Here is a 27,742-nt window from a genome sequence, read left to right as displayed (position 1 = left end):
TTGTTTTGGTTTTTGGCGGTTTTCTTTGCCATTATACATTAGCATTGTATATTTTTATATGTTGAAACAAATGTCAACAAATAGTAAACAAGTCACATTTGATCTTAACTAAAATGTACCCAAATATATTGCGTTATTTAATGCGTTATTGGCTTTGTACTGTGATGGAGGTACAACAAGTTGAAAGACCATGGGCAAAGTGCGTCAAATATAAGATATAATATAAGATAGACTTTATTAATCCCGCACTGGGGAAATTCCCGTGCTACAGCAGCTCAATAACACAAATACACATTAAGTAGACATAGGCGAAAAAATATACATTAAGTATAAGAAACAGAAAAAATAGAATTAGCTATAATAATAATAGTAATAAATCAAACATATTTACACAATGAACACCCTTTCCATAAACAGACATTATATAAACAGATATACAGATGAGTAAGGTGTGGATGAATAGAAATGAAATATTGCACAGTTGGAGGTGACACAGAGTAATAAATAATAAAGCATAGTGCAGAGTATTGTCCAGAGATGGCTCATATTGCAGAACCAGCTAGCAGTGCTACATTATGATGTTGTATTAAAGAGTCTGACTGCTGCTGGAATGAAGGACCTGAGGTAGCACTGAGGGTGCTGCTGAAGGAGCTGCTCAGGGAACTCCCAGTCTCATGTAGGGGGGGGTGAGAGGTGTTGCCCATGATTGATGCCAGCCTGGCTAACATCCTCCTCTCCCCCACCTCCTCTATGGTGTCCAGAGGGCAGACCAGAACAGAGCTAGCCCTCTTCACCAGTGTGTTTAGCCTTTTCCTGTCCCTCTCTGTGCTCCCAGCCCCCCAGCAGGCTAATGCATAAAAGTTTGCAGACCACCACAGTGTCATCAAATGTTTTTAACAGAGTCCTGCACACCCCAAAGGCCTCCTCAGCAGGTGGAGATGGCTTTGGCCCTTCTTGTACAGGACGTCTGTGTTTTTGGACCAGTCCAGTTTATTGTTGAGGTGAACATCCAGATATTTGTATTGGATGTTCACCGGTGTAGTACCAGGCAGCCTCCGGCAAAAGTCAACCACCATCTCCTTTGTCTTGCTGGCGTTGATGTGAAGGTGGTTTGACTCACACCGATGACCTCCCGGTATTCCTGATCATTCTCCTCTGGTCCCCTCCCAACAGTGGCAGTATCATCAGAGAACTTCTGCATGTGACAGCTGCTTGTGTTATACCTGAAGTCTGCTGTATACAGGGTGAAGAGAAACGGGGCGAGCACTGTACCCTGGGGTGCTCCCGTGCTGCTCTTCACCACATCAGAGTCACAGTACTGGAGCCTCACATACTGTGGTCTGTCAGTGAGGTAACTGATGGTCCATGCAGACAGGTGGGGGTCAACTCTAGCTCCTAATAGCTTCCCCCACAGCAGTGATGCTTGGATTGTATTGAAAGCACTGGAGAAATAAAACTAAAAAAAGGGACTGCTGGAGGGAGTTGTAAGTGCTCCCTGGAGAGAAGGGTGGGGGTGGGGTGTGAAACATCCATGAATGGGGAATCAAAAGTATATGTCTATACTATTATTATATTGTGCACTTCTTGAGCTGCACCTGATATTCTTATTGCAGCATTTTAGTTATTGTAGTTATAAGTATCAAAATATGCATCAACAAAAGGTACATTTTCTATTCTTTCATAAATTGGTTTATTTCGAGAATTAAGGGCTCCAATGACTTATTTAACGGGGGGATAAAAAAAAAATCATCATTTGAAGGTTTTTAGAAACGAGATGCGTATGAACCCACTGAGTGTACGAGTTTCCGACAGCACCTGAAGGCGTCACCGTTCGCCGCTGTGCGGTGCAGATTTGCGGGTCTGGAGGATGAGGAGCAGCGGGGATGCTGCTGCCTCTGCGCCGCGGATCTCACACTCGGTAGTCTGAGGGGAAACAACCGCAGCCATGGCCTCGGACAGTAAGTAGGACCGTCTCCTCGTGTCAGTGCCGGGGGATGGATGCTGTTTTCAGGCTCTCCCCCTTGGTTTCTTTTTGGGTAACGTTTGGCTGATAACGACAGGATGCGTAGGCCAATTTACTGTCTTTTTTTTTTTTTTTTTTTTTTTACCAAATACTGCCGTTATTTCTGCATTCTATCCATAGTGTTGATATTTTAGGACCTTTCGTATTCCCCAAACAAAGAAAAGGCTGATATTCCTTCAGTATTCCTGCAGGGGCAGAGTGTATGGTACTCCGGAGAGTTGCTAGTTGCCTCATCATGGCCACTTCACGGAAGCCTATTTTTGTACCTCCTGTACTAAATTATGAAGATATTCTTATCCGGATTTGGATTGTTTTTTGCAATTCACCACAGCGTTTACGGTGACACTGTATCATTTAACTGTATTGTCCTCGTGTGCTGTTTTATAATACAGGCCTAGAGAGCCTCACTGCGTGTTTTTATTATTAATATCCTATCTAATATTCCTGTCATACTGGTGCAGGGGCTTACAGTGCTGCTATGATATTACAAGCGTCATTTTGAGAAACATTTACTTTACTCGAGTAGTTCCATTTTATTTTCTACATTTCAGATCGAAAATATTGTAGTCTTTACTCTTCTGCATTTATTTTATAAATGTAAAGTTACTTTTCAGATTAAGATTTTAATTCATTTAAAATATGTGGCACTGTTACAGATTCAAATACCTAACAGATTATAAAGTCATTGGCTCCACCTCGACCAACAGTAACATGAAAGTGCTGCTTACATATAATAATTAGAGGTCAGTTGATATGGGTTTTCTCTGGCCGATGCCAATCTTTAGAAATCAGGGTCAGCCAATGGCCGATAAATGCTGCCAATTTATTTTGGCCGATATGTGCTTGTTTTTTAACCTCTATTTGAAAGATAAATGTAACACTAACAATTACTTAAGATACACAAAATTTCTCAACAAAAACATTTATTGAACACTTCACCAATCTGCACTTTTATACTTTAATTAAAAATGTATAATGTAAAAACATATATTGTATAGATAATGCATACAAATTATATTAAACGAAACACATAAGAAGGAAATAAACTTTGTCAAATAAACTTTTCAATGAAAAAATTAAGTTTAGTGCACTTAGCAGCATTTATCAAACTTCTGAGAACATACAGTAAATCTGCAAACTTTCATAAATAAAATAAAGTAATAATTTTTAGTAGTTGCACACAGTAGTAACCAGCAGCATTTCTTTGGTTTTTTAGGTCTGAAGAAAATGTATAACACTTGAACACAAAAAATCGGTTTGATATATTCAGATGTCGGCCAATGCCGATTATGAAAAAATGCCTCTAATAATAATAAACCAATAACATAAAAACACTGTGATTTAAAGTTATGTATTGCACTACCATAGAGTTTGGGGTTTGGTGAGGGACAGATTAGGAAAGGATCTTGCTTGTCGTAGAAGGAAAAAAACACAGGTGATACTAATAGCGTTAACAAAGGCTCAGCTCCATTGAAGTGGTCCCGCTGACAGTAAAGCTAGGTTTAGGGTAGCTGGGGTGTTCCGGGCGAGAGGAGCGCGAGGTGCTCGTGCCATAAAGTGACGTCACCATGGCTGTCGTTTCCAGCGCCAAGGCTCCACAAGGTGTCGCGGCACCTCTGAATTTTTGTAACTACGCTGGTTGGGCTTTGGCATTTGACCTTGAGTGGTTAAGGTTAGGATAGCCGATTGGTCAGGGGATAGGACCTGTACAAATGGGGTTACGTTACCTTGCGTAAGCATGGACGCTTGGCCAATAAATGCTATTGAAGGGCGGGTCTTGGCGTGGCCATAGTGGGATTCGTAATATTGCTGCCAGGCAGGCTGCTTTCCTTTACTTCCGCTCTCTTCTTCTCTAATACTTCTTGCTTATTCACAGATTATTTTGTCTGTACGCCCTCCGGTGTTTGGGAGAATTCTGCAGAGAACAATGCGTTGAGCATAAATGTTTCCGTGCATACTTGTCGCGCTCGAGTATACCCGGCGCTTGAACCAGCATGCACTGTAGAGCACTAAAACTAAACTTTGGGTTTACAGGGCTCAACCCTAACTTTTTAAAGTGGTTGCTGGCTTGGCAACAAGGCATCAGCTTTTGGTTGCCGAAATTGACAATACGGTTGCCATGTTTTAACCAGCCTATATTTGGAGCTATTCATTTCTTATGGAACTATTCCACACATTTTAATAATGTTGCAATATAATTCCCCATCCCTCCCAAATAGGGATGCAACGGATCACAAAACTCACAGTTTGGATCATGGTTTGGAGTCACGGATTGGATCCATTTTCAGATCAGCACAAAAAAGGGGGATATTAAAAATGTAATAATAACTTTTTACAATAATTACTTATTTCACCAGTAAATTGCTGTTAAAAGACAAAAAAGATGAGAAAGGGGTATTTTACAATAACTTTGAATGCACCACGAGGTTTACCAGTTTACCAGTAAACACAACATGTAGTCCCGTCTGTGTAGTTTTTCACACATCAGCAGTAACCATAGAGCTAGGTTGTGTCTGTTAGCTCATAGCTTTAGCTGCAGACTGTTGTACGTCCCGGTGTAGGAATCCTCTACAGTGAAATAGTCACACCTTTTTTTATTCAAGATCATTTTTGGGCATTTCTGCCTTTAATGGACACGAAAGCTGAGATATGAAAGGGGAAAGACATGCATGAACAGGTCAGACTTGAACCCTGGACCTTCTGCATCAAGGAATAAACCTCTACATATGTGCGCCAGCTCTACCAACTGAGTTAACCGGCCACACAGTTACACCTTTACACCGTTTAGCTGTCAGCATTTTAACCGTGTTTAATCCATTTACTACTGTAGCTAACAGTAAGCTAACGTTACCTGCTGTCAAGTGTAACGTGTTAATAGTGTTAACTAGCGTGACATGAAGAAATGTTTCTGTTCCCTCTAACGTCTGTTTCAGAGCATCAGAGAGCAGCGCAGACATTTAGGTGGCACCATAATGAGGCACCGAAATCCACGTTGCTATTCCGTCCGGTGTTTGGTACAGATTCTTGCAAAAAATTACACTTCAATCATTTTTTTAATATATATATATATATATATTTTTCAATGAAAATGAGAATAATGATACAAAAATGATCTTTCCCTCCAATATTGTGAATCATATCGCAATCGTAATATCAGTCAAAATAATTGCAATTAGATATTTTCCTAATATCTTGCAGCCCTATCGCCTAATATTCTAGTTGGTCTCGACCGAGTCCAGCACTTTATGCTTTCGTTGTAAAATAACTTCCTTCTTCAAAACAAAACCATTGATGAAGCACGCTTGTTCAGATATTGGTTTAATTCATAATCCATCTAGAACAGGCATTAACATTGGTCGCCTGGCATACGCCTGGCTGCATCATATACCTCCATCATCAGGCATCCATCCTTTTCAGGATTCTTTTTTTTGTCTCTCATTTGGACTCTGTCTTGACTCGATCTTGACTAGTCCTGGTCTTGGACTCGATAAAGGTGGACTTGACTACAGCCCTGGTACTTATAGTCATAGGACAATAAGACAAACAGAGATAGTACAAATCAGAAACGCTCATGCTTGGCATCTCTCCACCCAGGTGTCAACTTACAAGTAAGACAGGTGAGGTGGGATTCAGACAATGTTTTTGGTCAGAAGGCAGAGCAAAGGTCCCACAACAGCAAAGATCAACAAGTGTAAAGGTTAGGCAGGACATATAAGAATAAAGTATAAGCATAAGTAAAACTAAACCAGGAACTAAAGGAACTAAAGGAAGAGAACTAAACCATGCTGGAGGACAGGTGTGTCAACCGAGACTAATGCAGTGCAATGAGCGGCAGGTGTGCAGCCATCTATCTATCTATCTATCTATCTATCTATCTATCTATCTATCTATCTATCTATCTATCTATCTATCTATCTATCTATCTATCTATCTACAGTATCTATCTATCTATCTATCTATCTATCTATCTACAGTATCTATCTATCTATCTATCTATCTATCTACAGTATCTATCTATCTATCTATCTACCTACAGTATCTATCTATCTATCTATCTATCTATCTACAGTATCTATCAATCTATCTATCTATCTACAGTATCTATCTATCTATCTATCTATCTACCTATCTATCTATCTATCTACCTACAGTATCTATCTATTTATCTATTTATCTATCTATCTATCTATCTACAGTATCTATCTATCTATCTACAGTATCTATCTATCTATCTACAGTATCTATCTATCTATCTATCTATCTACAGTATTTATCTATCTGTCTGACTGTCTGTTTGTTTGTCTGTCTATCATAGTGGCTGTAATGTAATGTGACAGTAGAGATCAAATTATTTGATGGAAATATGCTTCACCGACCACATAATTAAAGGGTAGCAACCTGGACCCTGTTATCCATCTCCCTTTCTACATTGCAGCATGGGTCGCGGCTGTCGGTTAATGTGTAAAAGTTCACCAAAGTTGAATTTGATGCAAAACATTTGCACATTTATTTGACAATCCACTAATCACACTTATATCATTGAAATGAACTGATTTTCCCTCATTAAATGTTGCTGTTTTTAATGCATTCTTATGAACAGGTTTGTATGACATCGAACAAAAAATGTTTGCACAACTATTTGTATGTTATCCTACAAAATTACAGCGACCGCCGGCTGGTCACAAGAGACAGGTTAAGTTGAGTGGTCTTTACAGTTAAATTTAGCCGTAAAATGGTTACAGTGAGCCGGGCACCAAAGTTTAGGTAACAAAACCAACTAGTTTAGATTTCAAAAAAAGATTGCAGTTTGTGTTAAAATACTGGTCCCCTTAAGTAGTACTCCTGGGACACAAATGCCCATTTCCTGGGTGAAAGTCTTACGTTTTTCACTTAACTTCTTCCGTGACACAAACTTCGCCCGATCCCCCGCTTCTTGCACTCTAATACAGCAGCCAATGTGGGGCTGAAAGTAATACATACGTACATGCAAATTACAGTGCGGTACTTTTTCGTAGCTATGTACGGATGGTTCATGAGAACAGGCTGCTGTGTTAAATGCTGGCGTATCTGGGGCTTTTTGTTCATAACTGCCTAACCTGCTCCCCTCTCTGGGGGTGACGAGTGTTGTTGAGATGCAAAACAGCATGGAAGAGCTCCTCCATAAACAGCAGGATGCAGTCAGCCATGTTTTCAGGCTGTTTCTGGTTATTGTGGCCTAGTTACAGACTGCATCCATGGCTCATTCGGTTCTCTGAGAGACGAGAGAGCTCTCAATCGAGTAATATTTAATGCTGCTGTCCGTGTGTGTGTATAATTAGCTGTTTCAGGAAATAGAAACTGCCATGAAATCTTTGTTTGTTCCTGTTTATTCGAGCACTGGGGCCTATTAATGGGAAACCAGACTCATCTCTGTCAGTTGTAGCCACTTTCTCTCTGCTCTGCAGGCTGATTGGAGTCACGGAGCGATTTTCACAGAGGGGAAGATATTCAAATTGGTTCAGTTAAAGTGGTGGTGGGTGAAGTTAATCATCTACAGTTACCTGCTCAGCAGCAAACAGCAGACTGACACAGTTAGAGAGTAGCTGGTGTGGCACCTTTAGTGGCTAAAGACACAGACATTTCCCTCAGGAGTTGGTCCTAATGAACAATCATTAGTGGTCACCGAGGATGCATTTGGAGACCCATTCTACAGACAGGTGAAAACACATGTACCTAGAGCTGTCCATTTGCGATCGGATCACTCAGATCAGATTTTGATACCAGGTCAGAACAGGCCCATGGTCCTGGATGTGGACATAAGCAAATGTTTGCTAACAAGCTAACATATCAGCTAAAAATGTGATGATATGTCAGTGTTGTGTTCATAGCTTTTTTGAAATGAAAATGTTTACTGAGGTAATAGATCTCATAGACTTCTATAGAAACAGACTTCTTTTTGCAGCCAGTGGAATCGCCCCCTGCTGGCAATTAGAAAGAATACAGGACCGAGCTACTTCTTTTATACAATGAGAGAACACCAAGGGTTTGCAGAGTTATCAAAAAAAGCAAAGGGTGGCTACTTTGAAGAATCTAAAATATAAGACATGTTTTCAGTTATTTCACACTTTTTTGTTAAGTACATAATTCCATATGTGTTCATTCATAGTTTTGATGCCTTCAGTGAGAATCTACAATGTAAATAGTCATGAAAATAAAAAGGAAACGCATTGAATGAGAAGGTGTGTCCAAACTTTTGGCCTGTACTTTATATATATATATTTTATTTTTTTTTTAAGCCAAGGACCCCTTAACTGAAAGAGTGACGGAGCAGGGACCCCCTACTACGTATATTGTATAAAATGAAGTTGCATATTAATCTGGGCCAACAAAGCGTGTGGGTGGCCTAAAGCCTTTAACCTTTTTAGTGTATAAGCTATTTAAATAATAATTGTTGGCATGATTTTATAAATCATGTTTTAATGTTACATAATTTGCATACATTTCCAGAACAGAAATGTGAACATTGGATAAAGCCAGGTTCAAAATTCTTGTTTCATTTTGTTGACATATTAGAATCAAAGTTTTTTACAGAGGGGATTTTGAATATCTCTTTTTATAACTCTCAGAAAATCAGAAAATACAGCCATGGAAAAAAAGCCCTGTGTAAAAAGCTTAAGAATATAGATAGGAATAACACTGCAATTGGTGTATGTAAGTGCTACTGAAGTGGAGATTTCTGGCACAGAGACAGAGAACAAATCATTCTGAGAAAAACAGCTTTTTAAGATATGGATTGTAACAATTTTGAAGACATTACAGGTGAATAGGGTGACATATTTTAAACAAAAGATATCAAAATGAAACTACCCCAGTTGATACTTGTATGAAATAAAAAATAGTTTTTTTGTATTACAAGTCTTCTGACATTTATATGTTTAAATACGCAAATGAGTCTTTATGTAATGCTAACGTTTGGTGAATTTGGGAGAACTCTACATTCACAAATAGACAAAATAAACACTGTGTGTAAAAATACAATGGGTATTTTGGATATTTTGTTCCACCATTCTGAAAGGAAGTAAAAAAGCTAAAAATCTCCAAATTGAAAAATGTTTTTTTTCCTGTAGTGTGTCCTCTTAACCAGAGAGTAAATGTGCTGAAAAAAAAAACTACAGTATGAGCTAAAAGAGGCTGTAAAGCTGTCGACCATATTCCATGGTCTTCATCCGCAGAGCGCCCGAAGAATGGAAAGTTTGAGCTACGGTTCCATTCAGACTAAGCCAACTCCGTCTCTATCGGTAAAAAGCTGCTGAACATCCCACTAAATAGACTTAAATTAAGATGATTTTGTCACCTGCTGTCTCCAGGATAGAAAAAAAACTGCATTAAACATTAAATATGAAGTAGCCAGTTTTGTGTAGCATAATAGTGGAATATTGTAATGTGTGAGCTAATGAGATCTCACACACAGCTGTTTTGATTTACACATTGTCAAAACCACATGTATTGCTGTCCCTCTCTTGATCCTGAAAATACTCCAGAGTGTTTGATCAATTCTCATTCTGAAATCAAATACAAAATATAAGCAGTTATTTAGCAGTGCTCGGCGGGCCTTCCTTTGGGATGTTGTGTCTCGGTGGTGTTCAGGAAGAGACGGTGGCCTCGCCCAATCGGCTGGCAGGAAAGCGCTGCTGATTGACGGTTCATACCGGACGCAGAGCAGCTCTGACGGATGAAGGAGAGAGGTCTCTGCATGAGTGGCAATTTGTTTTTTGGGGAAGAGAACACAGAAAGAAAAGAGTAGAACGATTGATTGGGAAAGAGGACAGAAGGAGGGGAAGACATGGCCAGTGAAGAAGGAACTACTGAGACTCAGTCACCAGGGACAGACAGCAGGCTGACAAATGGAAAGTGTGAGTCTTATTCGGAAAACGAGGAAATGCTGCGTGATGAGTGAGCCCAGTTTTTTATCTCTTGTTTTGCTTGTTGTTGTTGTTATTCACGGAGAATTCTACCTTTTGGTATTGATGGACGGACGATACCGAGACACAGAAGCTTGTTTCAGAGCTGTGAAGCTGTTTCAATATTCAGGGCTTTAAATGAACTATTATGATCTCCAGCCAACACGCCTGGTAGATTTTTCAAACTACCAGCCAATCAGATTTTCCATTAGCCACGTTATTTTGTATCCTAACTAACTTAACTACTTAATTTCAGCTCCTGTGGTTTGTTTGACTCTCTTCTGTTCGTCTTCTACGTTTCAGCGTAGCTCGTAATCGATACAACTTCACGTCACGGCATAGTGTTCATGGGAAATGTAGGATTTAGGGCTGTGCTCGATTGAAGAAATTCTTAGTCGACTAATGCTGCTTACACATTTAGCCGATGGCCAACCGTTGACAGAAAAGCCAGTCGAAATGATCAGTCTGCCCGTGTTGGTCCAAAAAGTGCCACAGAACACACCAAAGAAATGAGACGAGACGAGACGTAATACATCTCTATAACAGCAGGCGGCGCTAATCTGTATTGTTGCCCAGGAAATGAAAACCGGCAGCTGATTGGACGAATGCGTCACATTTTTGTTTTCTCTGGAAATTCAAAGCCAGACTGTCATGGCGGCCGTTCAGAATACGATCTCAAAATAGTTCACTGAAACGTGTTTCTGAAAACATTTTAAACGAGAAATAGGCCATGCAGTTGCTGAATCTGTCTTCATTTCAGCTCAACAAAGGTCAGTTTAAAAGATTTTCATCAGATTTTGAGAGACTAGTCACCTCATTCCGCTCACCATTTCCGGGTGAGTCCCGACGGCCCTGCCGCCGACTGAACATGTCAGGTCGGCCAAAATGAACGCCGACAGCCCACCAGATGGACGACAGTGCGGGACACACCGAACAGACTCGAGTCACTGACCTCGCCAGAATTGTATGGACTAATTGATTAGTTGATTTAATCGACAGATCTGTAAATCTGAGTTTCTCTGCAAAGTGTCATGCAAAAGCACCACTTTAATTCTTGTGTTTACCAGAGATGTGCTCGTACGTTTCTTGGAAATAAGTCATTCAGCATGAAAAAAGCATCAAACATTACTAATCGGCTAAAGAAAGTTGACTGAGACCAAAACGACCGATTAGTCGACTAATCGACTAAGAAGGAGCAGCCCTAGTAGGATTAGTAGTACAAGCAGTGTTGCCAGATAAAGACAAAGACACAAAACTGCCCAAATTTCTGGGCGGGAAACTGACCAATCTGGAAACTTTTCTGCAGCTGGGCGATTCAAATAGAAGCTTTGCTTCATTCATCACCAGCCAAATTTGCTAGTACCTTCAAAATGTTACCTGCCAAAGTAAATTTTTACCCACATTTGGCGGGTTGGCAGATGTCAATTTAAAGGTGCACTGAGCTCCTGCATGGTTTTAGGGCGATTTCATTTTTGTCTCAAATGGTAGGCATCTCTCCTTGATCCACTAGCTGCCTGCCCCCTGAACACACTGTGAAAAATCCCGGTCTCTGGAGACAACACAGGGGTCGTAAACGTCAAACACTAGCGGCACAGGTTGTGCACCAAAATACAACACCACGTTCCAGCCAAGGGAGGGGGCGGGGGTTAGTGACAGTTAAGCTGCAGACACACTGACTAGATGGCCGCCCGTCGGACTGATCAGTCTCCCCGAGTTGGTCAAAAAAGTTCCTCAGAACACACCGAAGAGACGAGACGTAATACGTCTCTAGAACAGCAGGCAGTGCTAATCTATATTGTTGCCCAAAAATGAAAACTGGCAGCTTATTGGACGAATGCGTCACGTGGGTCTGGTTTCTCTGGAAATTCAAAGCCAGACTGTCATAGCGGCTCATTCAGAATACAATCTCATATTTTACTAAAATAGTTCACCAAAACGTGTTTCTGAAAACATTTTAAGAGAGAAATAGGCTGTGCAGTTGCTGAATCTGTCTTCATTTCAGATCAACAAAGATGTTGAGAGACTCTAGTCACGCTCATTCCGCTCCCAGTTTCCGGGTTAGCTCTCTACCAATCAGATAGGTCATTTGAGTCCGACTGCCGGCAGTGCCCGATTATACATGTCAAATCGGCCCAAATGAAGGCCGACTACCCCTTTGACGGACAACGGCACGGAACACACCGAACAGACTCGAGTCACTGACCTCGCCAGACTGTCCAAGGACCGATTATCGGCTTGGTGTGTCTCGGGTTTAAGTCAGTTAGTCATGACAGTTACGGAAATATGGGGGAGGGGCGAGCTTGCTCTGTTTTGTTTGAAATTTATTTGGAACGTCAACAGAAGTGTCGTCATGCAGGAACTCATAGTGCACCTTTAAAGCCCTGGTTGCAATGTATTGAATCCATATAAGAATACTTCTTTACAAATTGGGGAAGTACATTACCTGAGTAAATGTACTTAGTCGCATTCCACCGCTGGAAAGAGTTTCATTAGTTTGACAGTTTTGTCAGTTTTTTTTTTTTGTCAGACAAGGTTTTGTCGCTTGGTTCGCTTTTTTAAGTCTTTTCCAAAAAACACCAGACAAAAAGTAAAATGAATGAATTAAACTGTATGTTTATCTGCTCTAATGTAAGCTGCAAAGGCTAGCATACAGAAGCCGGTCCAGGATGCTATCAGAGTTTAGCAGCTCTGTCCCATGCAGCAAAATCTGATATCTGGTGTTAAATCTGCCAGACATGTCTGATAGTCCTCCTCCTAAAAGCCTGTTCCTCTTGTTAAGTTGAAAGGGAAAACACTCTGTTTGAAAGTACCAACAATAAAGCATAAATCTAACCTGAGTCATGCATGTCCAAGTTTGGAAGCTTAACAGAAAAAATGTTTTTAATATAACCTTAAATGCAAGTGGTTTCACTGAGATCAAGATCTCTTATACAAGAGAGACCTGAAGAAACAGAGCGAGTCTGATTTAACATGTCCAAGCTTTAAACCTTTTTTTATCTGGCAACCTGAGAGAGAAATGTTAGGTGCGTAGTTCCCTGCGAGGTGGACTGCGTAGGGTATTCCGCCATGTTAAGTAAGATTCCAAACCGTAGGCAGCAAACATGCTCAGTTTAAAGGGAACTGCAAAGTGTGTAGGGAAGAACTGAACAACGGTTCATCACCTCGCCTGAAGCTCACAAGCAACATTACCCATCAGTGCCTCAATTGTAAATTAATTAAAAAAACAGAATGTTTTCAACAGAATACGTTTTGTAATGGTGTATGTTTGTGTTTCAATATTTTAGTACAGTAGAGTTAGTGGTAGTGGGTAGTAGTGGGTGGTGATGGCGCAGTGGATGTGCCACATGCCTTTGGTGTGTTGTGTGTTGCAATTGTAAGTCACTTTGGATAAGAGTGTTACCTAAATGACATGTAATTAATAACATTTCCACAGTAGCAGCAAAGTGTCCATGGTGTTTACGTTACAAGGGAAACTCATAGAGGAAGTGATGTCTGCGGTGATGACATTGCAGGGTGTTTCGAATGGAGGCATTTTGTTGAAAGAAGTCTCCTTAACCGACATTCCCTAAACATGGAGTAGGGAGAACTGTTTATGTAGACGGTGGATCAGAACACAGCAGTACTCTTTCATTCGGTGTGATGTGCCAAGTAGGCTTGTGATCCATTTTAGCACCTATTGGACATGGAAATTCGAAGGATAGAGACAGATTTTTTTTACAATTTTATTTGAGATTTATTGATTCAAACGTCCTCCATCAGTGATGTACCAGCAGGTCTATCATATATATGTATATATATATATATATATATATATATATATATATATATATATATATATATATATATATATATATATATATAATATATAGGTGAAATGCAGCCTGTAACCAGCAGATGGCGCCTCAGCATCAGTATTGCAAAGCTTTATTTTGTGGTGCAAAAAGTCCTCTGCTCCCTCAATTTCTCTGATCAATATCTATAAAACGATGGATAAATGGTGGCGTTGGTACAAATTTTAGTAATCCTCTCATGTCAGGAAGTCACTGTTTGTTTTTAAGTGTCCAATCACAGACTGAAAGATGGCAGTTTGGTGCTGAGTTCACTTCAACTGTGAGCTTTAACAGAATCAGAGTAGGAAAAATAATGAAACACTTTATCGTGTTTTACAGACTAATTCAGAACTATGTGCCAGGTCATATGTGACTGATTTGGATGTCAAGGCACATACAATATTAATAGCTGAGGGTAACAAACACATCATGAAATGATTTCTTAAATTGACCAAAATATGTAATGAAGCAGGGTTTTTTTACAGCTGCACAATAACCTTTATTATCAAACATGGCAGTAAGTTAGTGAAGATCAAATATAATATAAAGATTTGTTTTTGAAGAGTACATTTATCATAAATAATACTTACAGGCTGCCATTGCAAATAGGAACCTGTTCTTAATGACTTGCCTGAAAAAATAAAAGTGAAAATAAAATAAAAAACGTGTTAGTGGTTTAGTTAAGTAGTTTATCAAATTGTACTGTAGTATATAAAAGTATGTTTTAGGGTTGCATGCACGCAGCATATTCAGTGAAAGTGAGTTTGACTCCCGAGCTGTCTCACTGTGGATGCCTTGCTTTATACTCTGAGCTTCTTTCCTCCTCTGAGGTGTTGTTTTCTTCTTATTCATCGTCTCTTCATCTCAACGCTGAGATGCTCTTGTCCTCCCAGCCAATCAGGACGAACAGTCAGACAGCGCCATGGTAACATGAGACCTTCTTACATGTGGGTGGGAAAAGGCATCATTATACCTTAATAAAGCCACTGGGCTGTTTCCAGGGAAACTATGATTTTCAGGTGTGTATGTGTGTGTGTGTGTGTGTGTGTGTGTGCGCATGCGTTTGCCTTGTGGTCAGTGGGTTTGAGGCGGACTGAGAACATGATTAACATGTTGATGTCTCCGGGTTGATTTGACCTCCAGTCTCTATAACAATAACAGCCAGTGAACGTGACATGTCAGCTCTGGAGTTCTGTTTTTTCTCTAAAAGAGATCAGTGGGATGGAGTAACCAGATGCCTACCATCAGTCAGGGCCTGTTCGTTAGGGTTAGGTTCTTAAACAACCGGTATCTACCAGACTGAATGGCAACGCAGATTTTGGTGACTTATTTTGGTGACTTATTTTGGTGACTTATTTTGGTGACTTATTTTGGTGCCACTTAAAGTGGTCTCGCATTGCCAGACCTTCCTCCACAGCGCTGCGGAGGAAGGTCTGGCTAGTCCACACAGCATTCCGGCATAGGAGAAAAACGTGCTCTGGTTTATTGGCATTTCTTTAAACCAATCACAATAGTCATGGGCGGCGCTAAGCGCTGCACGGAGCCATGGTGTCGCTGCTAAAAAGTCTCAGGAAGGAACTTGTTTTGGTGGAACATGTGTACGTTCAAAAGTAGTTTTAGTCGTGCAACAGAAAACTGCGATTGGACAGATAGTCTAGCTAGCTGTCTGGATTTACCCTGCAGAGATCTGAGGAGCAGTTAACCATAGTCCTCACAAATCCACCAGAGGAAGGTAACGGACATCCGGCCGAAAAGAGTGAAATCCAGCAGATGTTAGAACGCCAACACAAAGAAAGAGGAAGGTAATGGACATCCAGCGGAATTTCCGGCGGCAACGGAGCAATCCCAGAAGTGGAACTTTGTGGATATAGACTACTCTTAAATTCCTGCGCTGCCCTATAGTGCTCCGAATCAGAACAAAAGCAACAAAAGGCATCACTGCACATGGCGCTAGGTAACCCAACACTTGGCAGCAGGTAACGTTAGCCTACCGTTAAGCTAGTAGGTGGCTTAAACACGGTTAAAATGCTCAGATTCTGCGTCAATTTGAATGAATTCAGTTACAATGGTGCAACGCAGCGCTCCACCTCTGGCTGGCTTCTTCATTATAGCAATAGTTGCCGAAGCTCATGGGTACTACTGTATAGTATTTATCTGCCATTTCAAAATGACGGACAAAACAGGTTTTGGTGGCCTTAATGTAAACCTTTAGGACCGTGACATTATCCAGAAGAGTCCTGTGTTTCTATGTGGACATAGAAACAATGGGCTTCATTCACCAATATCTTCCTCAGTTTTCTCTTAAATTTGTTCTTAAGAAAGTCCCTAAGAAAAGTCTACGTCTAATTCATGACGTGGTCTTAAACAGCAGAATTGTTTGCAGGTGATGAATCCCAACGTCTTTGCAAATTGAAAGCTCGTGCCCGTTGCTCCTAGGCATAGGTAAACGCCCCGTTAATTCCCATAAAAGGGCATGAGATGGCAGGGCCGTGTGCACACTTTTGGTGGAGGCCTCGACTCCAAAAGAAAGAAAAAAAAAGTAATTCTGAAATAGAGGTACTGCTACAAGAAGTTAGGCCGGCTTCACACTGGCTGCGTTGCGTGAGCGTGTCGGCTGCGTGGCGTGTTTTTATTTGGGCTCCCATGGTAACAGGTTAGAGCGTGCACATTGCCTACATGACACACACGTCTCAGAAAATGCGTGCATGCTAGAAATAGCCTATTTTTCACGCGACACGCAAGCATGTTGGAAGCGTTTCCAGGCAAAATAGAATACGAAAAGATGTTTATATATCATTTTGACAAGAATAAATATTAATAAATGACATTTTGATGTCTGAAAGTCTCTAGGTTTTGACATAAATGCAGATATATCATCGTATTTAGTAGTGTCAGCAGTGGATACAAAGCAGCAATTACGCATGCAGTGAACGCTGTTTCCGGAAAAGGGCACAAAACTGATGGAGTAAAAAAGAAATGATTTGATCTTAAATCTGAGGCATACAAAAAGAAATAGGCCATTGTGTGGGGTAGTCCTAGTCTGCAGAAATATGCACACTTTGGGCGTAAAAAACACTCAATCACTTATTATTGGATGGCAAGGTTCCCCGCTAACATAACTGATGTGAAAGCAAGGCAAGTTTATTTATATATGCCTAGCACAATTCATACACAATGACAATTCAAAGTGCTTTACAAATGAGCAGTAAGTGTATGTGTGTTTTTATTAAAACAAACATATAATTTGAAGAGAGAGAACTACTTAACTTTGCGCAAACATGTCAGCTCTAAATTGCGCGTGAAAGTGCTCTTGAGTGTGCGTAGATTGTGATCTTACCTAAGAACAAATCCCAAATAAGAAAACATTGGTGAATGCCAGAATCTTCGTGAAAACTGCGTAAGTGGGGTTTAAGAACACATTTGAAGAACGTTTGGTGAATGAGGTCTATTGAGGATATGATAATTAAAAAAGGAATGGGATTTAAACACCAGTTTGGTGTAGAAGAACCTGGCCTCGATCCCATTCAACAGCTTTGGGATGAACTGGAACGCCGACTGTGAACCTCATTATTATTTTTATATCTTCCTACTGATGCTGTATGTAAAGGTTTACAGATCTTATCAATAACAACTCATGGCATTGGATTAAGTCATCTAAAACCAGCAATAACAGAAGGACCTGAATGCGAGAATAAGTCAGCTTTTTTAACATCCATCCTCCGTATGAACAGGCGTACGTCATTGTTTTGGAGAGGCTTTGTTTTTCACACCCACTGCACACCAGACGAGAATTTTCACATTTGTCCGTGGGAGTGGAAGGACGCCCGCTTCAGTCCAAAACAGAGCGGAGGAAAACGTTCAAAATAAGCATGGACGTAGTCTCACTCGCATCCAGACTTATCACTACAGAGGAGTAATCTTCCTGGAGCCACCAGACTTCAGGAAACTAAGACTAAAGGCCAGTGGTGAAATGTAACTAACTACATTTACTCAAGTACTGAAAACATCTGAATACTTCTCCACTGCTGGGGAAAGAGCATTCAGGTGTGTGGTATAGTAAAGATCTGTAGGCAAAGGACCAGGACACACACACACACACACACACACACACACACACACACACACACACACAGACCAACAGGCCTACAGCCCTAAAACTAATTACCCACATTAATGAGTGACCTTAGTACGAACTGAAAGAAGCAGCAGGCGCTCTTTTTATTCATCGCTAAAAAAGAAGAAAGAAAAAACTACAAAGTGGCGTGTTCGTCCTCTTTGGGATCTCTCTATAATGAGCGGTAAAAACATGGCCTTCGCCGCCGCCACCACTCTGTGTCTTCTTCTTTTTTTTCCAGCCTAATCTAACACTCACATCAAAGTGCTCTCATTTCTCCTCTGGAGCTACTCACTTCAAAGACGGGGTGGAAAAGTCAGCAGCTGCATAGTAATCAGGGGATAAGGATTAGTATTCACACACACACACACACACACACACACACACACAAACAACCTTTCACAACCGTGTCTGTCACAGATTAGCGTTTGTGAATTTCTTTTTATTAATTTTTTGGTTGGATCTCTCCATCTCATTAGCCTGATCCGATGCCTCTCATTGACTTCTGGGTCCCATCGCGTCCCTGATCCTTGTGTGTACGTTTGTTCATTATAATTTGCCTTTAACACGTTGAACAAACTGTTTCATCAATACTATCTAACTGATTCCCTGCTGGTGCTATAATGCAATTAACCTTCCACTGAGATTATGTAAAGTGAATCTAATCTAATGTATTCTGATGTAAAGGTTATCTGTGAGTGAGCGGGGGAAGGGGGGGGGGACTGATGGAACTGAAGCGAAACGTTTTCTGAAGTTTCTCTAAATTGTATTGTTTTTATTTTTGAGGCAGTTTTCAGTTTTTAGAACTAGCCTATATGTTATATATTTAGTTGAGTTGTGTACTTATGAAAAATGTTTAAACCCAGGGAAATCTGTCATTATATAGTAACATTATGAGGTAACGCTCCGTTACATTTGGTCGCCTGTCGATGGCGTCCTATCCCCTTTGTGCATGCGTCAGCGGTGTGGGAGTCTATATTTAGAACGTTCTACTTCCAGGATTGTTCAGGTGCCGCTGGAAATTCGCCAGATGTCCCTAATTTTCGGGCCGGATATCCGTCCCCTTCCTCTGTCTCTGTGTTGGCGTTCTAACCTCCGGTGGATTTGTGAGGACTATGGTTAACTGCTCCTCAGATCTCTGCAGGGTAAATCCAGACAGATAGCTAGACTATCTGTCCAATCAGAGTTTTCTGTTGCACGACTAAAACTACTTTTGAACGTACACATGTTCCACCAAAACAAGTTCCTTCCTGAGACTATTTAGCAGAGGCACCGTCACTGTGTCCGGGGCGTAGCGCCGCCCAAGACGATTTTGATTGGTTTAAAGAAATGGCAATAAACCAGAGCATTTTTTCTCCTATCCCAGAATGTTTGTGTGGTGTAGCCAGACCTTACTCCACAGCGCTGTAGATAGAGGTTGTAGGCTATTTGAACAGTCAGGGAATGTGGTTGGTTGGCCAACGCCTTTCCAGACATGGAAGTTGGTGAGCTCATGTTGTTGTGTTGGACTGAACAGCCCTTCACGAAGGCTTCCCTTTTGGGTCTTCCTGGAGTTTTGGAAACTATCGCTGATCGTCTTCTGTCGGTGTAGCCCTCCCCGACCCCCCGCTGATTGGGCGCAGTAGACATATCTGACATTCGAGGCTCCCGAAGGACAGACAATGACTTTAGGTGGGTAATCAGAATCTGCATCTGCAGTACTGATGATGTTAGTGTGTAAAGTACAGCAGGGTAATCGCTCGCCGTGGTAAATTTGAGGAACGTGGGAGGAAGTTTTTTGGGGGTAAATGAGAACCGTGTGGCATTTGATGACTTTTAGCTAAAGTTTTGAAGTAATAAATTGGAAAACTTCAAGTTTTTTATATTCATGAAGCAGTTGTTGGCAATGACATTCTTACATCTCTAATAAATTAATAAATGAATCTGATTAGAATCGGAGACATAAAATAGCCTGCAACAGCTTAAATATGGGAATATAATATAAAATATAATACTGTGCTAGAAGTGGTAGTAAAATAAATCTATCTACTGAGACAGAAACAGTTAGTAACCACTAAGTATATAAGTAATGTATGGCAGTGGTATAAGAAAGTAAACAAATGACATTCCCATCAGCCTCAGCTTTGTGTTCTTTGTGTTTGATGTAATAAGCAAATGTTTGCACGCTAACACACTAAACCAGCAAGGTAATAGTTATGGTAAACTTATGCATGTTTGCACTGCAACTGTAACTTAAGCATATTAGCATATTAGCATGTTAGCATGCAGATGTTATCATTTAGCTCAGCCTCACTCAGCTGTAGACTCTTGGTCTGTTTAGCCGTATAATGAATGTATGTAGACAAGAAGAAGCTCCTCTCAAAATGTGAGTTCCCTTGCTAAATTAGTTTTGAAACAGGTGTTGTGACTGGCAGTGGCGGAAGAAGTATTCAGGTCCTTTACTTCAGTAAAAGTACTAATAGCACACTGTAAAACATACTCTGTTACAAGTAAAAGTCCTGCATTGAAAATGTTACTTAAGTGAAAGTATGTAAGTATCATATCAAATGTACTTAAAGTGTTAAAAGTAAAAGTAGTCAATGCAACAACAAAATCCTCCCATTTTAGAAACTGGAAACAATCCAACCAGTTGTTATTTAATGGTCTCATCATCTCAGCGTGACTTGTAGCCGTTATATTGTCGGTAGTTTAATTTATTATAAAACATCGTATTTTATAAACTACACGTGTTTTGTGTGCAGAAATCTTAATGTGTAAAGTAACTAGTAACTAAAGCAGTAACAGATGAATGTAGTGGAGTAACTAAAGTAACTAGTAACTAAAGCTGTAACAGATGAATGTAGTGGAGTAACTAAAGTAACTAGTAACTAAAGCTGTAACAGATGAATATTTCAATATTTCTCTCTGAAATGTAGCGGAGTAGAAGTAGAAAGTGGCATGAAGAGAAAAGACTCAAGTAAAGTACAAGTACCTCAACATTTGGACTGAAGTATACAGTACTGGAGTACATGTACTTAGTTACATTCCACCACTGGAGGCTGAGAGTTTTGATGCTTCTTCTGGTGCAACCTTTTCACACTTAATGTTATGTCAAAAAGTAGTTAATCAAATTAGTCAATAAACCGTAACTCGGTCTGTGTGTGTGTCTCTGTCTGTCTGTCTGTCTGTCTGTCTGTGTGTGTGTGTGTGTGTGTGTGTGTGTGTGTGTGTGTGTGTGTGTGTATGCAGCAGGTGTGAGGCCAGACTTTGACCCGGGGTTTCTTCCTGTCCATCTGGATGCAGACAGTAGGAGGCTCTCTGAGTCTCCAACACTGAGCTCAGTGTCTGTGTGACTGTCAGAGCAGCTGAAAGGGGAAACTCCACTTTACAGCCGCACCCGAACACACCGTCCCAACATTGCACTGTGTTCATTCCAGCAGGGCATTTCACTTTTTTGTGATGAGTTTAAAACGGTAAATCCGCTGTGAAAACCAAAACAAGGAGCTGAACGAAGCTAAAAGGAGCAGCACTGGGGATGTCACGGGAGAACGACAGACAAATAATTCTTTGTGTGAATTGATTCATGAATTACACATATGATGTTTGTCAATTTTAAAGCAGCTTTTAGATGTCATGTTCTCTTTTCTGTTATCTGAGAATAATACACATTAGTGTTGGAAAGTGACTCAGTACAGTTTTGAGTTACTTAAAGGTGCAATATGTAATACTGACAGCTAGTGTTTAAAATAGTTACTGCAGTACAAATTCAAAATACTGGAGAGAGTCTTCTCCCCCACCCCCTCCTCCCCAGTCTCCAAGTTCACGTTGGTTGCCAGGCTGAGACCGGAGCATCCACAACAATGTTGCTAGACGCTTTTCTCACATAGCCAGACATTACTGCACAGCACAGCAGAGTAGCTAATGTTAGATGCTAGTCTCACATAGCCAGACATTACTGCACAGCACAGCGGAGTAGCTAACGTTAGATGCTAGTCTCACATAGCCAGACATTACTGCACAGCACAGCAGAGTAGCTAACGGTAGATGCTAGTCTCACATAGCCAGACATTACTGCACAGCACAGCGGAGTAGCTAACGGTAGATGCTAGTCTCACATAGCCAGACATTACTGCACAGCACAGCAGAGTAGCTAACGTTAGATGCTAGTCTCACATAGCCAGACATTACTGCACAGCACAGCAGAGTAGCTAACGTTAGATGCTAGTCTCACATAGCCAGACATTACTGCACAGCACAGCAGAGTCGCTAACGGTAGATGCTAGTCTCACATAGCCAGACATTACTGCACAGCACAGCGGAGTAGCTAACGGTAGATGCTAGTCTCACATAGCCAGACATTACTGCACAGCACAGCGGAGTAGCTAACGGTAGATGCTAGTCTCACATAGCCAGACATTACTGCACAGCACAGCAGAGTAGCTAACGTTAGATGCTAGTCTCACATAGCCAGACATTACTGCACAGCACAGCGGAGTTGCTAACGTTAGATGCTGGCTATATTGACTGTCATAAAAGCCCATGCTCACGTGGAGCTCTGTAACCAACTGACAGACACACTTTTTCGTCTTAGAATTACCGTAGAAACTGCTAAAAATCCCACAACCTGGCCGTCCTCTCCACACGCCTGACAGACACATTTCCTCGGCTTAGAATTACGATAGGAACCTTTAAAAATACCACTACCTTGCCGTCCTTTTCCACCCGACTGAACACACTTTATTGGCTTAGAATTACGGCAACAATCACTAAACACACTGCAAACTCAAGGTCCTCTCTTCCTGATTTACAGCCCCCCTCTCGTGGTTTAAAATAACTCACCGTTGTCGGCTATAGCTGCTGAACAGGCTACACGTTGTAAACAGCCGTGGCCCACAGAATCAGAATCAGAAATACTTTAATAATCCCAGGGGGAAATTATTTTTGTTACTACTCCAGGTATACAAACAACAAATAAAAACAACATATATTATCAAGACTTTTAACATATATAATAAAAACAAATATACAGTAATAATACATAAAATATGAAATGTACAGTGTTAATGTGCAAATAGTGCAATAAAAAAGAGAAATGATTGTCTATGTTGAGATGATTTTAGTGCACTGTCCACTTGCCTGGTCCTCCGGTAACATTAGCAGTTAGCAGGGTTAGCATGGCGGCGTTAGCCAGGACCAGTCGGGATCACTTCACTGGCTGTGTCTCAATTGTTTTTGCGAGTAACCAACTCGGGTACTCTAGCTATATAATTCAATGTGAGTAGCTACACGAATGTTGAAATGACATAAAATGCCCGTCCCTAGTAGCTGTGATAAATTAGCCTGAAGCTAACGTTACCTGTTCAGGAGGAAATTAGCCAACTCGGCGTCCTTTTGGGCTCTAGGCTCTCTCCATCTTTCGAATACATCTCCAATATTTACCCAGATGGGTTTGTTACGTCTCTGTCTTTTTTTAGGTCGGGTAGAATCTATCTCCATTGATCCCGTTTGCTGCTTTCATGGCTGTACTAGCGTTCCAGCTGTAGCGCGCTGACTTTATGTTTCTGCAGGTATATCTGGCAACCCGACCTGGCTGACAAACTGGGCGGTTGATAACAACACACAGGCCAAAACACAAACAGACATTCCGTCATGGAACGGAAATTTCAAAAGGAGAAAATACTGGCATTAGCATTGTTGTCAGAAAAGATAGTATTTCAGTTTAACATGTTTCCTTAATATCTGATGAGGCATTGGTGTCATTTTTATGATTTATTACAGTAAATATATTACATATTGGACATTAACTTGAGTATTTAACTGTCACTTTATGCTTCTATACTCCACCACAGCTCAGAGAGAAATACTGTACTTTTTACTCCACTACATTTATTTGATAGTTACTTTACAGATTCTGATTATTAATACAAAATATGATCAACAAATAAAATATATATTATTATAGATTAAGGTACACAGCAGAATGGCATTACATTTTTACCAGCTGCAACATTAAACTGCATTTATCTAGTAATGATTATAATGCAAAAATGGTCCATTCTGCAAAAGGAGTACTTTTTCTTTGGCACTTTATGTACATTTTGACGCTAATACTTTTGTACTAAGTAAACTTTTGAATGCAGGACTTTTGCTGTCTATACTGTACTTCTTCCAACACTGGTACAAATACTGGTGTATGTAGAAGGATGGAGTAAACAGCTGCTGTCGCTGCTCATTATTTTGCCACCACACAGACACACACACACAGACACACACACACACACACAGTGTTGCTTGGCGATGTTTTCGGTGCGGATTAAAAAGGTACATCTGTACAGCGTGGGAGATTTGATTCTGTAAAAAAGCCAGAGAGCGACATGAAGAGTGAAAAAACAAAAGATGGTGTATGAAATAAACACAACATAATAGTATTACACCCTCACCCACACACACACACACACACACACACACACACACACACACGTTGAGTCCTTTCTTTGGCGTCGTCTCTCAGCAGGATGTGCCCTTGTCTCCGTTTTCTCCCATCGATTCAGTTCTCTACTCTCTGACACGTTGCCATGGAAACGGGAGACGGCGACCCCCCCCCCCTTGTTGTGCATTTCTGTGGCTCTGTATTGAGTCTCAGGCGCCTCATTGAGAGCAGAGTAGTACGCATCGTATCACCTCGTCTCTCTCGCTCTTTTTTATTTACTCTCTATTTGGTTTTTCACTCCTCACTGCTACTTTCCTCTTTCTATTTCTGTCCAGGTGTTTTTCTGCCTCTCCTCTTTTTTTCTGTATCTGTTGTTTACTGTCTCCACTCTCTCTTTCCATCCTTCTTTTCTATGTCTATTTTCTCTCACTAATTTCTTTCTGTAATGCTTGCCAATCAACCCATTACCCATCACTGTATAAAAAAGAAAAACAGAATCCAGAACTACTTTCACAAGCCAAGCTCAAATACAAATGAACTAAAGCGCTTTTTTTTCATATGAACTATGAGAATCAGGTGCAGGTTCTGAAGTTTCCCTTTCTCACATGTACACACAACAGGAGAAAAAAATCGATCGTTAGATGCATCACGATTATCTCTTGAAAGATTATGGCTCGGCACGATGCAGAAAAGTCAATAATCAGTCCGTTGTGTCTGCCCTGTATAAACAAGTGCAGACAGGTCAGAGTCTTATGATGGCGCATTACTGATTATTTTTTGTAATTGACAATATGCAAGTATTTAGGTGACTGGTTGAATGTTTAAAGCTATAGTGCGTAGTTTCTGTCTCCCCTATGAGGAATTCTAAGTAATGACAACAACACTGTCGCGCCGCCACATGATACAAGCCTTCCATGATCGCGCACAGCCCCCCCCTCCTCCACGCAGTTGCTAGTAGCCAAGGAGGATTAAAAAAATACATTGATAGGACAGGGGGAAGAGGGAGGGGGGATGACATGTAGCAAACGGCCGCGGGTTTGAATCGAACCCGGGCCAGTGCGGTAAGGACTGAGCGTTGGTACACGGGGTCACTCGCTTAACCAGGTAAGCTACCAGGGCGCCCCACACAGACTGAGCTCATGAAGTGGCATATGTATGTCACTCCAATTCGTATGCCATTATTGGCGTGTTATCAAGACGCATACTCACTTTTTAGCATGTTTATCAACTCCATTGACTTACAGATAATACGCCACTTTGCTTAAGAAAGTGGGCGTGTATGTTTACGCAAAGTCATGATGTCAGGTTGCCCCACAAATGCTATGTTTTAAAAGTAGCAAGTATTCACGCAGTGAGAAAAAATAAACGGAGTGTCTATTTGCACCCCCGGTACAAATAGCCTCGGCCACACAGCTGAGCTATTTACACCCTGTGACGTAACAACAAAAACACGTTGCTCGCGTGCACCAAAATCATGGCGGACGTTCATCTTCCATGACCGCAGAAACTGGCATATTAGGAAAGTTTTGTCTCTAAAGTTTATAACAATTGAATTTCTAGCGGAAAATGGATACTAGAGTTGCGCTTTCTGTCTTCAGTGAAAGCATACAACCGTTGGTTTGTTAGTTAGTACCGATTTTTTTGTATACAGTATGGTTACCTAGCAACCGAGGCTTGAAGAAACCAAGTAGTAAACAGTTGTTCAATATCCTGAAAGAACTGCTAGGTCAATCTTATTTTTTTAAATTTGGATTGGATAATTTGCATGTAATTGCGCAAGTCAGGACCCGCGAACGCGATTTTATTTTATTTTTTGCAGGGTGGTAGGTGAAGACTCATGAATATGCCTGCTCTGGTTGGGTTGGTTAGCTTTAGGCAAGAGGAGTGGGATTGGTTATGGTTAGGGTAAGAATGTCAGGGCGATAATATTCCAAAAAGGTGTAATACATGAGTAGTATGGATAACTGTGTGTAAATATATGCCAAGGTACTGTAAATGCACAGGGGTGCAAATAGCATACATTGATATTTGTACCAGACGGGGTATTAATAGAACACATTGCTGTGTGCACCGGCGGGGTACTAATAGCATTCATTTCTAATTGCACCAGGGTACGAATAGCACTTCTAATTGCACCAGGGTACAAATAGCATACCCTGCTAATTGTACCAGGGTACAAATAGCATACACTTCTAATTGTACCATGGGTGCAAATAGCATACACTTCTAATTGCACCAGGGTACAAATAGCATACACTGCTAATTGTACCAGGGGTGCAAATAGCCTCACCCAAAAATAAATCATGTACAGACATAATTGTTTTTGTTGATGTATCAAGATGCATCGGTAATTGTTTTATCATCGCATCATAGCCCTCTGAATCGAATCGTGAGGTACCTCGAGGTTCCCACCCCTAATGGAAATAGGCCTACTCCGTGTTGCGGTTGTAGACAGTCCAAAAAAGTGCAAAAAACACACTGTGACACGCTGAAGATCCACTTTCAATGATTTATTCCTCCACACGTAAAATACAACTAGTACTGCGGTTACCAAATGTAAAGTTAGTTTGTGATGCGAATAACTGCGTCAACAGAAAGTGTTCGCTCCCAGGCTCGCCCCCTCTCTGTCAAATCTAGTGATGTGCGGATCAATACTAAAGTATCGATATTTACGATCCCAACGTCTCCTGCTCTAGTATCGATTCTCATATAAAAAGATCGATGTATAAACTTAGTAATTTGGAGTGAGTGTTTATGTTATCATAAATAACTTGTTGTCACCTGAAAAGTCTAATTATATCCGGTTAGGGGAAGGAACTACTTCTCCTTCCGCTGGTCAGTTGTGTGTGCACTGCGGCTCTGTGCACACACAACTTTAATTTCCCGCTACGAAGACTGCAGACTGCAGAGTGACTATGGCTGACCGCAAAGGAGTCATGTCTGGCTGTATTTTAGCTGTAAAGACAGCAGTGACGCTGTGTGTGGACATTTTTTTTATTTGTGTGTAATTTTCAACCTGTTTTACTGTACAAGTCTCTGAGATTTTCTTTATAATTAAATAATATGAGAGTAGTTTATTGTCTTGTCATTATGCAGCTATAGCCTACTTTGGAATTGGTAAGCCTACAGCCTACTTTTTTATTTTACTTTAAACTATTTGTCACATCACACTACAAATAAAATACGTAAAAATTATTGGTATTGGTATCGGTATCAGCAATACCAGCCTGGGTATTACTTGGTATCGGATCGAATAGGAATTAAGTGGTATTGCACATCACTAGTCAAATCCCAAAAAACAGGTGAACAGGTGAAGCAAACAAATATACTGTTATCACTTCCGCCCAAACCCCGGTGAACACGCCCACCACCTACAATATCAGTGCACAATATAATAATCAATGAATAATATAAATGAGACCATCA

The 27,742-nt window shown here is 40.8% G+C and overlaps 1 protein-coding gene across 1 annotated transcript in view; it reads left to right on the top strand.

Annotated features, from left to right (window-relative positions):
- The first annotated feature begins 1,930 nt into the window (after positions 1–1,930).
- The window catches only part of syt16 (synaptotagmin XVI), a 56,485-nt gene continuing 30,673 nt past the window's right edge, over positions 1,931–27,742 (top strand). Inside the window, exon 1 of the mRNA XM_028565564.1 lies at positions 1,931–1,958. Coding sequence (XP_028421365.1) covers positions 1,946–1,958 — 13 coding nt within the window. The 5' untranslated portion in view covers positions 1,931–1,945. The remainder of the gene's footprint in view (positions 1,959–27,742) is intronic.

Source organism: Perca flavescens, chromosome 20 (genome assembly GCF_004354835.1).
Source record: "Perca flavescens isolate YP-PL-M2 chromosome 20, PFLA_1.0, whole genome shotgun sequence".
Taxonomy (NCBI): domain Eukaryota; kingdom Metazoa; phylum Chordata; class Actinopteri; order Perciformes; family Percidae; genus Perca; species Perca flavescens.
The sequence above is the reverse complement of the archived record's forward strand: the minus strand, read 5'-3'. Positions and strand labels throughout refer to the sequence as shown.